The 15,670-nt window shown below is 58.4% G+C and overlaps 1 protein-coding gene across 4 annotated transcripts; it reads left to right on the forward strand.

The window, feature by feature from the left end:
- Positions 1-1,524: 1,524 nt before the first annotated feature.
- Positions 1,525-14,307, forward strand: LOC136104489 (prominin-1-A-like). 4 transcript variants are annotated; one of them, XM_065843498.2, is made up of 26 exons: positions 1,555-1,684; positions 2,416-2,532; positions 2,631-2,781; positions 4,024-4,088; positions 4,286-4,491; positions 4,928-5,048; positions 5,207-5,270; positions 5,699-5,788; positions 6,061-6,251; positions 6,333-6,407; positions 6,743-6,806; positions 7,082-7,241; positions 7,508-7,660; positions 8,563-8,686; positions 8,841-8,932; positions 9,147-9,231; positions 9,348-9,491; positions 9,751-9,822; positions 10,033-10,134; positions 10,264-10,317; positions 10,639-10,719; positions 11,034-11,102; positions 11,199-11,288; positions 11,548-11,660; positions 12,728-12,745; positions 13,871-14,307. In XM_065843498.2, exons 3-26 carry the CDS (start codon positions 2,652-2,654, stop codon positions 13,920-13,922), a joined length of 2,415 nt encoding a protein of 804 aa, XP_065699570.1. In that variant the 5' UTR covers positions 1,555-1,684; positions 2,416-2,532; positions 2,631-2,651; the 3' UTR covers positions 13,923-14,307. The 4 variants fall into 4 exon arrangements, with proteins under 4 accessions (XP_071668174.1, XP_065699570.1, XP_071668172.1 ...); XM_071812073.1 differs by lacking the exon at positions 2,416-2,532 and having other exon boundaries at positions 1,525-1,638; XM_071812071.1 differs by lacking the exon at positions 2,416-2,532 and having other exon boundaries at positions 1,555-2,382.
- The last annotated feature ends 1,363 nt before the right edge of the window (positions 14,308-15,670 follow it).

The raw sequence follows: 15,670 nt of genomic DNA on the forward strand, positions 1-15,670 counted from the left end.
CCCAGCCAAATGTGCAAGGAGCTGTGGCTGTGGGTAATGCTGGGGTGAGGGCAGATCTGGCAGTAATGAGGGAGAAAAAAAGGGATGGGGGAAAAACAGGCTCTTAAAATAGGGCTGATGGATGGTGGGGGCCCATGTCTTCAGAGCAGAGGGACAGGGACAGGGCTTGGGTTTACAACTGCACTGAGGGATATCACCTTGTTAATCCTTCCTCTGAAAGGGATGGGGCTGGGGTGCGGCAGGATACCTGCACCATGGTGGGAGTTTGCGGCTGGGCAAGTGGGAGCAGGGAAGCCCCACTGAGCCCATGGTGTGGTGGCACCCAGGGCTGAGGCATCAACACCCTGGTGTGCACTGAGCTCTAGCGGCCTCAGCAGGGTGCCCTAGGCTGAAGGGGACCAGTGCCTTGCAGATGCAGATCCTTACATCTGTCAAGAATCCCACAGATGCCTTGTCAAATCTTGCCCACACGCAACTGTGGAAGCTGGGCATACACTGAGTTTGGGGAGCACAGCAGCCAGGGCAGCCAGCCCCGTTTCATGGAGGGTCCCTGGTGCCCAGCTCCACACATGGCCCCTGATTTCAAGCCCAAAGTCCCTGAGAGATGCCTGCATTGGCTCCTTGGCCCCTCCACGGGGCAACACTTTGGAGCTGAGGTCTGAAATGGAAATCTGAAGGATGCTCGTGAAAGCCCCCAACCCCCTTCCTCACAGCAGCCCTAGTGCTGTGAGAAACTTGCTGAAGTTTCTGCTGTTTTGTTTTGTTTTGTTTTTCTTTTTTTAAGGATGGGGCATCTGTGTCCTCTGATGCTCTGCCCTGGTGCCAGTGCCAAGCCAGAGGGCACCCCAGTGCCTGGCACGAGCCAGGCCAGAAGGAAACTCCAAGGCAGGGCTCCTTCCTCCCCATGCTACCTTTGCCCAAGTTCACGGGAGAACAGTGATGCCAGCTTGTGCCTGGGAAAGTTAAGCAGTAACCTGGGACATGGCAACCAGCAAGCCATCAGCCTGGGATGTACCGGTATGGTTTACCCAGACTCCCCACTGGTGCCTATCCAAAACCACATGGTGCCCCATGCAGTGACACGGGGCTGAGACAAGGGCCAAGGACCATGCTGGGGACACTGGCTGTCCTGGGGAGGTGTAGGGCACAGCTGAGGGCTGGCGTGGGGGGCTCTGGGCACAGGGGCTGTGGCAGGGTGGGCTGTTGGAGGGGCCAGCGCTGGGTCTCTGTGGGGCAGAGAGGGAGCCTCACCTGTGCATGGAGCAGATGGGCTGGGCACCGGGGGCCAGGGGCTCTTCCCAGTGGGACAGGGCAGCAGCTGGGGTCTCTGGGGGCAGATGCAGCATGTCAGAATGGGACGGGGCAGGAGCAGGGGTCCCCCCGGAACGGTGGCGGAGTGCCAAGGCTCAGCGGTGCTGGTGCTGGGGCCTCCCTCCCGACAGAGGCGGGGGCCGGGGCAGCCGCACTCTCCGGGCAGACCGCGGGGGGCCGGGACGGAAGGGGCGGCCCAGCACGGCCGTGCCCATCCCTCCCGGGGCCGCCCGCGCCGTGGTCTTGGTGCGGAGCCGTGCCGAGCCGAGCCGCAGAGTTCCCGCCGCCGGGACGCGATCCCCGGGGCAGCCGCCCCGCGCCCACCGGGTGCGTCCGCAGGACAACCAGGAGAGACCTCCGGCCCCCACTTCCTGTGGGTCTCAGAGCCCGGGTGGGACCCCGGCGGTGGAACGCGGGCTGAGGACCACGGGACGGTGGCGTGGGAGACCTCGGCGGGCGCGGAGCGGGGGATGGAGCGGGGATGGAGCGGGGCAGGCGCTGGCAGACATCCAGCCTCGGAGGAAAAATCCTGTGTGGGGGTCCCTGAGGCTGTCCCCTGCTTGAGAGAGTCAGGGTGTGCGTGGAAAATGCCGGGTTTGCTGCAATGGCCCATTTGGGAAGCTTTTTTTAAACGCAAAACCGCGTTCGGTGGCCAGAACTGGTTTGTGCTGAAGCTGTGGCTGGCCAAGCACACCCCATCCCAAAGGGATGCAGCTGGTGCTGGGGTGGAGCAGGCGCAGTGGGTGCCCTCGGGATCCTCACGGGTCACCCTCGGGACAGGAGGAAATCAGAAAGAGCACGGGAGCTCGCGGAGGGGTTTCTTCCTGGTGCCTGGGTTGGGACGGGTTGGTGGTGACCCTGACCTGGGTACGGAGAGGCAACCCAGCGTGGCCGGGTGCCAGGAGGTGGCAGGGGCAGGGTGGGGCAATCCCAGCACTGACGCCTTCCCCGGCAAGCAGCTTCTCGGCAATCACAGCTGAAACTTAAACAAACCATAAAGCCCCAAGGGGCTGACACTGTGTAGCTGAGCCCTGCAGCAGACCTGTGCGCACAGAGGTGCTGGAGGAAAGGGTAAGTGCTTTGTCTCTGCTTCATCCCCCACAGCCCCTCTGGTCCCTTGTGTGCAACTCCTGCCTGGCCCCCCACGCTGCTGCCCCCAGGACTCCCCGTCCCTTCTCGGTGCTCTCCCACAGTTCTTTCCTTCTGGGCAGGAGCTGGCAGGTGCCTGATTATTTTCTCACTGCGTTTCCTGCTCAGAGGTAGGATAGGCTGGGTGGCCCCACACCCTAGCGACACTGACAGCTCCTCTCTGTGCCCAGGCACCCACCGGAGGTGCTGCAATGGAGCTGGGGAACATCTCACAACCCGTGTATGGCCCTGGCCCCGAGGCGCCAGGGAGCAGCACCCCAGGCCTGGTGGGGATGGTTCATGGTTTCCTGAGGCTGGTGCAGCCCAACGCCCTGCCTGTAGGTGGGTATATGGTGATGGGGGGCTGGTGATGGGGTGGGGGTGCTGCTTGGAGCTGCTGGGTCCTGGTTCAGCCTGAGCCCTCCTGCACTGGTGACTGTCCACCCAGCATTTAAATGCCGGGGTACTGGGTTAGGAGAGGTAGGATGGGGGGGCAAATGGAATCCCTGAGGACTGTGAGTTGTGTCCTGCCCATGTCCCATCACAACTAGGGGACAGTTTCAGGGGGGCCCCAGGAGGCCCCAGGACAGGCTTTGGTGGCAGAGTCCTGCCGCATCCTCCCTCGAGATAACTTCATCCCAGGCATCAACAAAAAGTGCAGAGCAAACCTCACACTGCCTGTGAGTTTGGGAGGTCCTTGCCTGGGTCTCTGTGCTTGCAAGTGACAAAGCATGCTTAGGCAGGACTCAGTTTGGGGCCACCAAGAGCAGTGTGTACCCATGCCAGCACCCACACGGCAGTGCTGCAGGTACCCCCTGTGCAACACCCTGCTTGCCAGCGCTTGCTCCCCCTCCTTCAGTCCTGAGGGGATGTGCTGGCACAGCCTGACATAGGTGATGCCAGGACCCTGCGGCTGCTTGATGTCCCTGGGGTGAGTGCTGCACACATCGGGGGGGTTTGCCACTCTGGCTGCTGGCATTTGCGCTTCCTACTTCGCTGGGCTTGGCCCCTGCTTGCTAGCAACGGATAGGCAAATGTGTGGCTGGCAAACAATGCAGTGGCTTTGTGGCCTTGTGTCACGCAGATACCAGGGTACAATCACACAGTACTGTGTCTGACACGGCTTTTAGTGAGGCCATGGGGCATGGGCAGGGTGAGCCCTGGCAATGAAAGAGGCAGCACGGTGGAGGGAAACTTTGCCCCAGCACCTATCCCATGCTTGCAGTGCCAGCTCAGCACCTGCCTGGGGCTGGGCTGCCAAGGTGGTGGTAGGAGCATCCTTCCCCGAGCCTGCACCCAGGCCATGCTGCAGGAGGGGACCCCCTTGCTCTGTGGACCCCTGAGAGCCTGGGGGTTGGCAGTGCTTTTCCTGGGTGCAAAAGTGCTGTGTGACACAATGGCCAGAGAGGGACAGCTGGAAGGGAGAAATGTGCCATGCACTCACAGCCACTTTGAGCTGCAGCGCTGAAGGTGATAGACAGTGCTGAGAGCCTCTCTCTGGGCTGAGCAGGATGTGGGGCCCTCCTGGAGAGCCGCCCAGGGACCAGCACCTGCTCACAGCCCTCTCTGCTCCTTGTCCTCCAGAACTCATTGCAGATTTTGGGCAGTCACAGAGTGAGAAGGCCATCGGGAAGCAGCAAGTCGAGGAGGTGAGCGGGGAGCCAGGAGCCCCACACCACCATGAGCTGGGGGATGCTGGTGGGTGCTGCTCTGAGGCTGAGCCATGGGTGCTGGGCAACACCCTAGGGAGAACCATTCTGCCCTGTGGGGGTCTGGACAGGACCTTAGAGCTGGGAAACCTTCAGGGGCACCAGTGTTATGCTGCCTCACGTTCTTCCTCCCCCAGCTGCTGATCTATGAAATGGGTTTCCTGGTCTGTACAGCCATTGGGCTCCTCTTCATCATCCTTGTGCCCCTGGTGGGATGCTGCTTCTGCTGCTGCCGCTGCTGCGGGAACTGCGGGGGCCGCATGTACCAGAAGCAGGACCGGCGGACAGGCTGCCGGCGCCAGGCGCTCTGGGTCTCTGTTGTGCTGGTCTCTGCTCTCCTCCTGTGAGTGCACTGGCTGGGAGACTCCGGATGGGACCCGAGGGAGGGTGGAAAGGTCGGTGCTTGGCGGCTGTGCCAGGAAGCTGCCATTGTTCACAGGAGCTGATCCCAGCAGGACTGGACAAAGGAGAGGAAGCAGCAGCAGTGGGGAGCTGGCCCCAGGGGGCTGTGCCTTGCCACGGTGCAGACCCTTTCCAACAGCTTCCCTGCGGGGAAATATGGGTGCACCAGGCTCTCTTGTACTTCACTTTCCCATGTCCCTTCTCTCTGGTCCCTTGGCTGTGCGCAGAGCACTTGTTTGGATGCTCTGGAAGCATGGTTCAGAGTGGTACTCCGGACCCTGCAGCCTGGGGTTGGTGCTGGGGGATTCAGAGGGTCCTGGGAGGGAGTATTGGGATTGAGCTCTTTGTGTGCTGACCCTGCCTCCCTTCCCTTGTAGGGCTGGTGACGTCTGCGCCTTCATCAGCAACACCCGCTTCTCCCAGGCTGTGCACGGCACCTTCCCCAACATCAACAACACCCTGGACAATGCCCACACCTACCTGGCCTCCATCCCCCAGGCATGCCTGGTCCTTCTACCCTGGCTGGGGTGCCTGATGGGGGCCAAGGGGCCAAGCAGGGAGAGCAGCCCAAATAGCCCCCTTGGGAAGGTTAACAGTGGGGGTGAAGGCGGGGAAGGGTCCTCACCTGCACTGACACCCCATCTCTCTCCCTGCAGCAAGTCAATTTTATCATCGACAGCAGCGATGTCCCGCTGGGCCATGCCAACCACAGCCTCCAGGGTGAGGGTGTGCGGCAGAGGGGGGCTGGAGCATCCCTGTGCACCCCTGGCGAGCTGCTCCAGCAGGGCTAGGGGTGTTTGGGGACCAGGGTGGCTGGGGGTTCTGTGTGTCTGTGCCTCACTGCCCTGCAGATGGTTGCTGGCCCTGGGAGCCACCGGGCTGGTTGTCGTGGGGATGTCTAATGGGAGTGGGTTTGGGGGCTCCTCAAGGCTCTTGCTCTGCTCCAGCTGCTGCTTTTCCCCATTCAGGCTCCTCTCTGGGGAGGGTGATGCAAGTGGTGGCAGGATAGGGGTGTCCTTTCTGCCCCCACCTGGAGAGTGGATGTGGTACGGGGTCCTGGAGGTGGGGTCAGTGGTTTTGGCTGTTTCCCTGCAAGTCCCAGGGCCTCAGGGGTCCCATCATTGACACCGTCTCTCCTGTATCTGCAGACATTGGGCCCAGCCTGGGTGGCATGATCATCTCAGGCATCAGGAGCAGCATGGATGAGGCTCTGGGATCCCTCCAGGGCCTCTTGCAAGGTAGTGGTGACTATCCCTGGGTGGCTGGCAAGGTCTCAGAGGGGATCTGGGGGAACAGCAGTGCTGAGAGCTGGAGTATGTGCATGTTTGCATAAGGCTCCCAGGGACAAGGGTCCATTTGGCCTCTCAGCTGCAGCCTGGGCCAAATGCTGGGAGTTTGGTGGGGTGCCCTTATGTTGCATGTTTTGATGGATCCCCGAGGTTCAGCTGGGTGAGGATAAGCCCCCACCACACTGGGAGGATGAGGCCCTGAGCCTGCCCCATCTCCCCAGGGATGGGGACGCTGGCGGCCGCATTTGTCAGCATCACCGACACTCGCTCGCATCTCGAGGTTCTGCAGAGCAACTACAGCCAGCGGCTGGCCAGCCTGCGGGATGGCCTCAACCAGAGCCTGCAGCGCTGTGGCCACCCCTGCGGCAACGTGTCTCTGGGCGGCCTTGCCTTCAGCACCAACTTCACCTTGGTGAGGAGTAGCAGGGTGCAGAGTCCCCCACAGCCCCTTCCCCAGCCCCCACAGCCCTATGACCCCAGGCTCTCCCTGCAGATCCCCAGTGTGGAGCAGCAGCTGGAGGCGCTGGATGGTGTGTTTGACTCCAACATAACAGCTGATTTAGAGGAGGTAAGTAGAGAAGATAAGTCGTCCCCCTCTGCACCTAGGTACAGGTCTAGATGCTCCTGGTGCTGCTGGGGCTGTGCTGCAAGGGCGTGGCTTGGGAAGAGCCCCGCCAAGAGTTAATCGCTGTTGCATGGAGGGATGTGCTGGGTGAATGCTTGCCTTGACTGGAGCTTGCCCGCTGTCCCCGTCACCCCTGGGTGCTGGCATGGTCAGGGCTAGGTGCTGGGGGAACCCTGGCTGTCCTGAGCCATCAGGATCTGGGGATAGAGGGAATGCACTGTTCAGCCCTGAGCTGTGGGCAGGGACATGAGCTATACGCTGTGTCCCCCCAAATGCAGGTTAACAGTACGCTGTACATGATCCCTGCCAAGGTGCAAGAGCAGTCCCAGGACATTGTGACAAGTAAGCAGGGCTTTGTACCCCATGTGCTGAATTCCCCCTCTCCCAGGGCTCCCTTCTCATCCCATCTCTGCCTGCAGACCTCCCCTGCTGCCACCCCACTGCCTGCAGCCCTGGCTGTCCCCAAGTCCCCATGTGCTGTCACGCTGATGCCATCCTTGGCCAAAGCCACCTTCTTACCATCCTTTCTGAGTCCCTGCTGCCCCAGGCTCACCTGCCCCAGATGAGCAGGACCAGAGCAGCAGTTCACAGCACCAACCTGTCTCCATCCCCTGCAGAGACCCAGGACCAGCTGGGCCTCATCAAGCAGGAGATCAGGAGCTTGCAGGAGCAGTTGCCGCTCCTGGATGTGGAGGAGAATGTTGGGACCTTTTTGAGCAATGCCACGTCGGTGCTGGAGAAGTACAGGGAACCGACCATCAGTGTGGATTGGCTCAGGTGGGCGAGGGGTTGCTGAATCCCCTGGCTCCCTTGTCTGGAGAGGCTCACACTCTTCATTCTCCAGTTGCTGGAGCTGGGGCTTGCTCAGTGGTGGGGCTGTGAGTGCAGGGTAGCCAGAGATCTGTCTGGCAGCCATCCATGCCCCTTCTTTGCCAAGGCTACTGGGGGCTTCCTCCTCCCTGAGATGGCAGTTAATGTGATGTCAGGCACTGCTCAGGGTGCCAGGTCCTGCTGTCTGACTCCTGCTCCTCCTCTTGCCCCAGGTGGAGCGTGTGTGTCCTCCTGTGCTGCATGGTACTGCTGGTGGTTCTCTGCAATGTCATCGGGCTGCTGCTGGGACCCCTGGGGCTGAAGGAAAGTGTGCTGCCCACACAGCGCAGCTGTGTCTCCAATGCTGGCGGGAACTTCTTCATGGCGTGAGGATGCATGTGGGAGCAGTGGGATGGGTGGACAGGGGTGGCTTGAGGATGCTCAGCTCCCAAATAATCAAATTACTGCAGCTTAATGGTCTGCCCCCTGGCAACTCACCATGCAGGTGGTGAATGCAAGGGTAAAATATGGTGGTGGTGAAAGGTGTTCGAGTAGAGGACGTTTGTCCCTTACTGGTGGGGGCCTGGCAGTGTGTGCCTGGTCCTGCGGCTCTGTTGGGGGGTTGTGGCTTGCAAAGCTGGGGGAAGCCATGTTGGGGTCCAAGACCCAGGGTACAGCCTGGCTGTGCTCTGGGGGCTGAAGGCAGAGTGGAGACATGCTTGTGGGAATGGTGGTGCTTCCCAGCATTGCTGCAGGGGCAAGGGGTGTGAAGGTCCTGGCTGGAGGCAATGCCAGCATTAATTAGGGCAATGAAGCTGGTGAAGGGTCTGGAGCACAAGTCTGATGAGGAGTTGCTGAGGGACCTGGGGCTGTTTAGCCTGGAGTAAAGGAGGCTGAGGTGAGACCTTATAGGTCTCTACAACTACCTGAAAGGAGGTTGTAGCATGGAGGGTGTTGGTCTCTTCTCCCAAGCAGCAAGTGATAAGACAAGAGAAAATGGCCTCAAGTTGGGAGAGGGGAAATTTTGGTTGAATATTAGGAAAAATTCCTTTACAGAAAGTGTTGTCAGGCATTGGAACAGGCTGCCCAGGGAAGTGGTTGAGTCACTATCCATGGACATGTTTAAAAGATGTATAGGTGAGGTTCTTAGGGACATGGTTTAGTGTCATTGTTGGGTTAATGGTTGGACTTCATGATCTTGAGGGTCTCTTCCAACCATAATGATTTTATGATTCTATAATGCCGAGGTACAGGGCCTCGGGTGCTGACAGCATCTCTGTCCTGGCAGAGGGGTTGGCTTCAGCTTCATTTTCTCCTGGCTGCTGATGCTGCTGGTGCTGATCACCTTTGTGCTGGGGGGGAACACCTACATGCTCGTCTGCGAGTCCTGGCACAACCAGCAGCTCTTCCAGGTGAGGAGGTCCCTGTGGGGAGACACCCCTGCCTGGAGCCACTGACGCCTTTCTGAGGGCTGCTGGTGGAGCAGAGGCAGGGCTGGCTGGTTTGGGATGGTCTTCCCAGGTGTCCTGCCCTGTCTGGTTTCTCCGTCTCTTCTCTTGCTTTCAGCTTGTGGACACCCCTGGCTTGATCCCTGGCTTCAACCTGTCAGAGCTGTTGGGCCAGGAGGGTGGCACAACAAACTTCTCAGAGATTTACAGGTGAGTCCCAGCCCCAGCACTGCATCTTTGGGTAGGGGTACAGCTGCTCAGCTCCCACAGAAGCTCCCCAGGATGGGGACAGCTTGCCCTGTGGGCAGGTGCCGATGCCAGGGAAGGAGCAAGGTATGACTTGCCCACGTGGGTGAGGACATGCTCCTGGGAGGGGGTGGCTCTCTCCTGCCCCATTTTCACCCCCATGTCCCGCTTCCTGCAGGCAGTGCCAGCAAGACACTGCCCTGTGGCAAGCGCTGCACCTGGACCAGAGCGTGTCCCTGGATGAGCTCTTGAACATCAGCCAGGTGAGCACAGGGGTGCCAGGGTCTGGGGGACCAGAGCTTGGGCATGCAGGGCTGGTGCTGGGGGGACAGTGATGAGACAGCACCATTCCCGACCATGGTTTCCCTCACTCTGGCAGTACACAGGAGAGATCTCCACAGCCTTTGAGAAGGTGAACATCACCCTGAGCCCCATCTTGCTGCTCAAAGAGAACCAGAGAGACTTGCTGCTGAATGCCAGCCAGGCAGGGCAGCCACCCAATTTCACCTCCACCCTGGAGCAGGTGGGCTGGGGACAGCCTAGTACTGGGGTGGGAGGTCCTGATGTGTATTAAAGGGTTTCACTGCCCTCTCCCCTCTGCTGTTTTGTGAGTCCTACTGCAGGCTCCCAGAGTGTCCCTTGCCATCTGTCTCACTCCTTAGGGCAACTGGGCACCTCCTCCACCTGGGAGGCTCTGGTTCCACTCTGTCTCACAGGGGTGGGGTATGGCCCCCCATGGGCTGCACTCCCCATTCTCATGGCTCTGTCTCTGCCTTTTTCAGCTGGATCAGAGTGTGACACAGGGAAACCTCTTGGATCTGGCCACAGAGCTGGAGCAGCTGGCAGACAATGTGGTGAGAGCCCATGCCACCCCAGGGCCATGGCCACCCTGTCCCCAAAGCCACTGGCAATGGGGACTCCTCCACAAATCTGCCTGGGTGTCGAGGGGAGGCAAAGCCGTTCACCCTTGCCTAGCTCTCTTCTCCAGCCTGGCCCCCCATCAGGTGGCTGTGGTGGGGCAGGGACCCCGCGCTTGGGGGCACTGCTGACTGTAGCTCCTCCAGGGCACAGGTGTGGAAGAGACTGTGAAAGACGATCTGAAGGGTTATGCTCACCAGCTGAGGGAGCTGGACAAGGAAATGCAGATGAGCTTCTCTGGGCCACTGGTGAGCAGCTCTGGGACTGGAAGGTCCTGGGGGTTCTGGCTTGGGCTGCCCCAGAGCTCAGAGTCTGCTGGTGAGGTCTCAGCTGAGCTGTGGGATTTGTGCCTCTAACCCCCCTCTCTCCATCCCCAGCAAAGCCTGAAGGAGAACATCCACTTGGTGCAGAGTGGGGCTGCCCAGCTCAAGGTAAGCTGTACAAGAGCGGCTTCTGAGCACACCCCTGTCTGGAGCACCCTGCAAAGTGCCCTTGAGGTCCCATAGTGTAGACCTGCAGTCTGGAGGGCTGGTGGCTGCTGTGGGACTCCCCAGACATGCACTGTAGGGGCTGCTCATGGGGCAGAGGGAGGGGGCCCATGCCGCAGCACTCAGACACATCCAGCATGTGACTACTGGGGACACTGCAGCTCAGAGACACTATGTCACAAGCATTGCTGCTGGGCGGCACGGGGGGGAGATCTGGGGACCCCACTTCCCCCATCACACTTCTGAGAGCACCTTGCACCCCAGGCACAGACGGAGGCTGCACTGGATAAAGTCAACAAAACCCAGGAGTTCCTGGAGAGGGAGATGGCAAACATCATCAAGAACGTGAGCTCACCTTGCCCCGCTGCTGGGCCAGCTGGTGGGAATGTGACCAGATCCCCAGACCAAGACCTCCCTCTGCGGAGGGATGCCAAGCAATATCGGTCTGCTTGTCCTACCTTGTTGTTCTCCCCAGGGGTCCCCCACACCCCTGGGTGCCCACTCCCTTTATGACAAGGGGCTGGGGTGGGTGGGGGCTTGCAACCCTGTTGCTGCTGAATTGAGATGCTTTGATAGCCCTGATCCTGGCATGGGGGCGACATGGGGCATAGAGTAGGCTGGGGGTGCAGCATCAACACTCTCTGCTTGCCTGACCCCAGGAGACGTGGGCTTTCCTGGAGCAGCTGTTGGACTTCTTTGAGACCTACATCTCCTGGGCCAAGAGCAGGGTGAGTTGAGCATTCCTCAATGGGGTTAAGGGAGGGGAGGACAGGCTGCAGGGTTATGGGGTACACTGACATATCTGGTCCTCACTGTGTGCTCAGCTGACAGGAGATGTGGCACGTTGCAAGCCCATAGCTCAGACCCTGGATAATGTGGAGACCATCACCTGCAACTACATCCTGGACTCTCTGGTAAGCGGGCCCATGGTGTGGGGCATGACGTGTATGTGGTGGGTGGCAATGAAGTCCCCTTGACCCTTTCCAAACAGAATGAGGGGTACCCATCTCTGTCCTGAGCAAGCAGGGCTCAGCATCTCCCTGGTACATTGCTGTGGCTGAGAGCAAAGGCCATGCTGTTAGAAGAGGTGTGGGGGGGGAGTGGGGGGGCAGGAAGCAGATGAAGCTTTTCCAGTCAGTGTCAAGGCTCTGATGGCTCTCCCCTTGCACCCAGAATGCCTTCTGGTTCAGCCTGGGATGGTGCACCTTCTTCCTGCTGCCCAGCATCATCCTGGCCGTGAGACTTGCTAAGTTTTACCGCCGCATGGACATTGCTGATGTCTACAGGTGAGGAGCCAGCCACCGCCTGTGACCGCACTGGGTGCTGATCCTAAAGTAATGTGGGCTGGCAGGGACCAGGTAGGGGGCTTGGGACCTTCAGCCTCCAAGAATGGAGAAGTTTTGGAGCAGACCCTGGCTCTGCCTACTCTGCAGCCCTCCTGTGGGCAGCTGAATGTGATCTCCCCTTCCAAGGAAGGAGCCCAGTTTGTCTGGCAGGGCTGCAGCCACCAGCCTGGCTCAGGTCTCTGCCACAAAACTTACTCGGCTTTGCACCATTTTTTTGTGCTGGGGCCCCAAAATGGGAGTACAGCTGGATGCTCTGCAGAATGCAACACACTGTGTGGTTGGTGTCACTGCCACGAGGGTGCAGTGCTCACTCATGCTCCTGTGGCCACCAGCACCCCAGGGTTGCTCCCCAGCCCTCTGGGACTCTTTCCTGGTCCCTCTGGGGCCCCTTGACCAGCAGCCCCATCTCCAGTGCAGCCGCCAACCCCTGAGGTAGTCAGCAGTTCCCAGTTGGGTTCCAGCTGCAGAGGGTTATGGCTTGGCCCTGCAGTGCAGCTGGTTTGCTGGGGGTGTTCCCCTGCTCCTGCCCCCACGTACCACCCCACTGGACCAGTGCGAAGGTGTACGTGGTGTGTGTGGGACGTAGTGCTGAGCCAGGCTGTGCCTTGCCCACAGTGTGCCCAGGGTTCCCACCAGTGACCCCAGTGTCTGTCATTTCCTTTGGGCTGGAGACACGGGCTCACCTGCCAGGGAAACTTGGGGTGACTGAAATGGTGACACAGGGGAGCTGTGTGCCACTGAGCTGGTGAACATGGGGCCCCACTTTGCCTGTCAGGGGAAGGAGCAGTGATGCTCTGGGGGCAGCAATGCTCTAGGAGGCTGTAGGAGCCCATGTTCTGTGTCCAGATGGGGCAGCTGGGCTGGAAGGGACCATAGCACTCTGCAGCCCATATGTCCGCCTTGTGTGCCCTGGGGGAGACCCTGTCCCACCAGGAGATGCTGGGCTGCCCCAGGAGGCATCTTCTTGCCCCACTGAAGCTGTCCCCTCTTTTTTTATTTCCCTCCAGGAATGAAACCTTGGAGCTGTAAGTAGCAGTGCTGGGTCCCTGAATGGGGGGAAGAACGGCGGGCAGCTGCTGTGGCATGAGAGGAACAGGGCGCAGAGGGAGGGGGGCGAGGAGCGGAACAGGGCAAATGTAGGCCAAGGAGGGTACTGGTACCAGGGCAGTAATTCCTCTTTCCTCAACCCTATCTTGGGCCCACACACAGCTCCCCCAACAAGAAGCCCAAATGGCCTTTGGGAGTTGCTTGTGGCAATAATTTTTTTTAAGTTTGATGTTGTGACTAAATAATACAAGCCAAAATTACATCTGGCATTCAAGTGTTTTAAACAATGGTCAGATAGTGAGTCTGGTTATTTCTAGAGCTCTGCTGTGATTACTTAAGAACTGCAAGTACAGTGGCAGAACTGTACCATTGAAAACCATTAAGTGTGCATGCACATTGCCAGACTAGCTCACAGCTTGCATCCATGCAACTTGTTTCAGCATCTAGTTACAGCTATAACTGGCCACAGTTTAAAACATGATTTAATGCTTTTGGTCACTATGTGCTAAAAAGATTAAAATTTCAGACACACAAATCTAGATAATAGATTGGCCAGCACTTCCACATACTTTTTATTCCTCATTTTAACTAAGGAAATAATATTATTAAGTTAATTTATATAAAAATACAATTTCCAAAGACCCCCCTCAGTACTACCTGAGATAAATAAGGAAAACTAACAAGAGGGGTTATGGTGATAAAAAAGATAGATGAAGAAAGAACCCTTTTGCGGGAAAGCTTAGATTCTTCATGTAATATGTCCCTCTGCCTTCTGATAACATAGAAAAAATTTGGAAGAAGTCTTTACAATCAAAAAGACAAATACAAGAAGTTGTAAAAATGAGAAGAACGGGCTGGGAAGGTGGGACCTGAGCAGTGTGGACTGTTCTGGGGTCCCCCCATCATCTCCCCATACTCCTCAGTTTTTGGGTGCTTCTGCTCCCAGCCTCCCCAAGCTGGTGGGGTGGAGGAATCTTCTCACCCTCTTTCCTGTGGTGGTGGGTGAGAGGAGTGGGATGACACTTGGCCATCCCAAAGCATCCTGCTCTGTCCCTTGTTCCTTTCTGGGGCTGGAGGTGATGTAGGTGACCTTGGTTTTGCAGGCCACCCACCTTCAACTTTTACAAAATCCCCCGGCCATCCACGAGGCATTAGCCCCTGTTGCCCACGGCACAGGCACGGAATAGATGGACACGGCTGCCCCGTCTGCTGCACCTTCTCCCTGGGTTCTGGGGAGCAGGTTAAGAACCCCACCTGAAACCCAGTACCCAATTCCCAATATGTGATGATGCTCTGGTAGGTGTGGGAGGGGGGCTGCCCCTTGCACTGTTCCAGGTGGGACTTCACCACCTCCACACCAGAGCCCTTGGGCTCAGGGCAGCTTGTACGGTCCATGCCACTGCAGCCCGTGCTGCTGGACAGCAGGAACCTGCTCGTCCATGCCCCTCACTTGAAGAATGTGACTATTTATTCTTGCAGGGTGCCTGACTCTTTCCAAGGCTGTGATTTTTTGTGTGTCAGACAATAAATGGGGTGTTTGTGCACACTGAAGACATGTGGCTGAGCTCTTCATGTCCAGCTGCGATGGAAGGACACAAGGGTAGGGGCAGGGTGGGTTCCCCACTGCTGAGGCTGTGCTTGGGACTGGAGGGTTCTTGCTGGGGTCCCCAAGTGTGATCCACCCACAGCCCACCCTTGGAGTCCTGACCCAGCCCATGGCCCAGTGTCACCAAGGTTGGTGCTTCCCTGGGAAAAGCCATGCCAAAAGCTTCCAGTCCATGAGGCGCCCCCATGGTGCACAGGCACTTCCCTGTGCCCTCTTGTGATCCTGCTAGGTGTCATCTGTGGGTTTCCAGTTAGTTTATGGGGTGCCTGTAGCCCGCATCTCCCTCTCTCTACTGGGTATGGTGGCATGGGGACTGTGTGTCCACCCCCACAGGTCCCACACTGGTGTGTGGCATGGATGGGCGCGACAGCTGCACGCACAGGTGAGCCAAGAGCTACTCGGTCTGCAAGTGTGGTGAGGTGAGCCGTGGTTGTGGCTTAGTGCTGCTCCTTGGCACAAGCACAGGGACCATCCCAAAAGCTGGGTCAGGCATGTGGGAACAAACCTGAGCAGCTTGACTCATTTCTTTCATTGAAAAGTCAAAGTGTCTCTGGAATGAGCAACTGGGCCAAGCTGGCCAGCTCGCCCTCCGCTATATGCATCTGCTTTGGTGCTTTTTCCATTTACCTTCTGATCACTAATTTCTTCCTTCAGGCGTTATCTGAAGCTGTACCGGCCGTACCTCCTGCTATCTCCCCCAGCACCCATTTTGCCTGCAAAGAGAACCCCATGCTTGCCTATCACCCAGCTGAATCTGTCTCGTGCTGGCTCAGCCTCTCCTTCCCCAGAGATGGCCCCACCCTTTCTGCTTCTCAGGATGGATTTCCTGGTAGCCCCTCGAGAGCACTTAGCTCTGTTTTGTCTCTGCTTGCTCTGCCTTTGCTCTTCCCCTACCCCAAATCCTCAGCCTCCTGAGTTGTGACTATTTCGTGCTTGACTACAGCTTGCATGTAGTAGTTTCCATCCCCGAGCCCCAGGCTGTCTCCAACCGCAGCGTGTTCTCCGTTTCCTCTTCCCTTGTCATGCCCTGGGGACAGTAGCTGTGCAGGACTTCTGTGGCTTCAGCTTCTGCTTGCTGGCTTTGCGGGTGCTGCTCCCCACTCTGCTCAGCCTCCAGCTGCGGCCTTTTCTTCTCGCCAACAGCCAGGCAGCCTCTAGAGAACTGTTGCAGCAGTTCCTCTTCCCCTTTGCCAGATTATTTTCCACCACAGGGACTTTCTGCAGCTGAGCTCTCATCTGGGGGAGGCCCTGTCGCACCTTTAAAGCAGTTTGACAAACAAGGATCCCTCCGACAGCA

Source organism: Patagioenas fasciata, chromosome 8 (genome assembly GCF_037038585.1).
Source record: "Patagioenas fasciata isolate bPatFas1 chromosome 8, bPatFas1.hap1, whole genome shotgun sequence".
NCBI classification, from domain to species: domain Eukaryota; kingdom Metazoa; phylum Chordata; class Aves; order Columbiformes; family Columbidae; genus Patagioenas; species Patagioenas fasciata.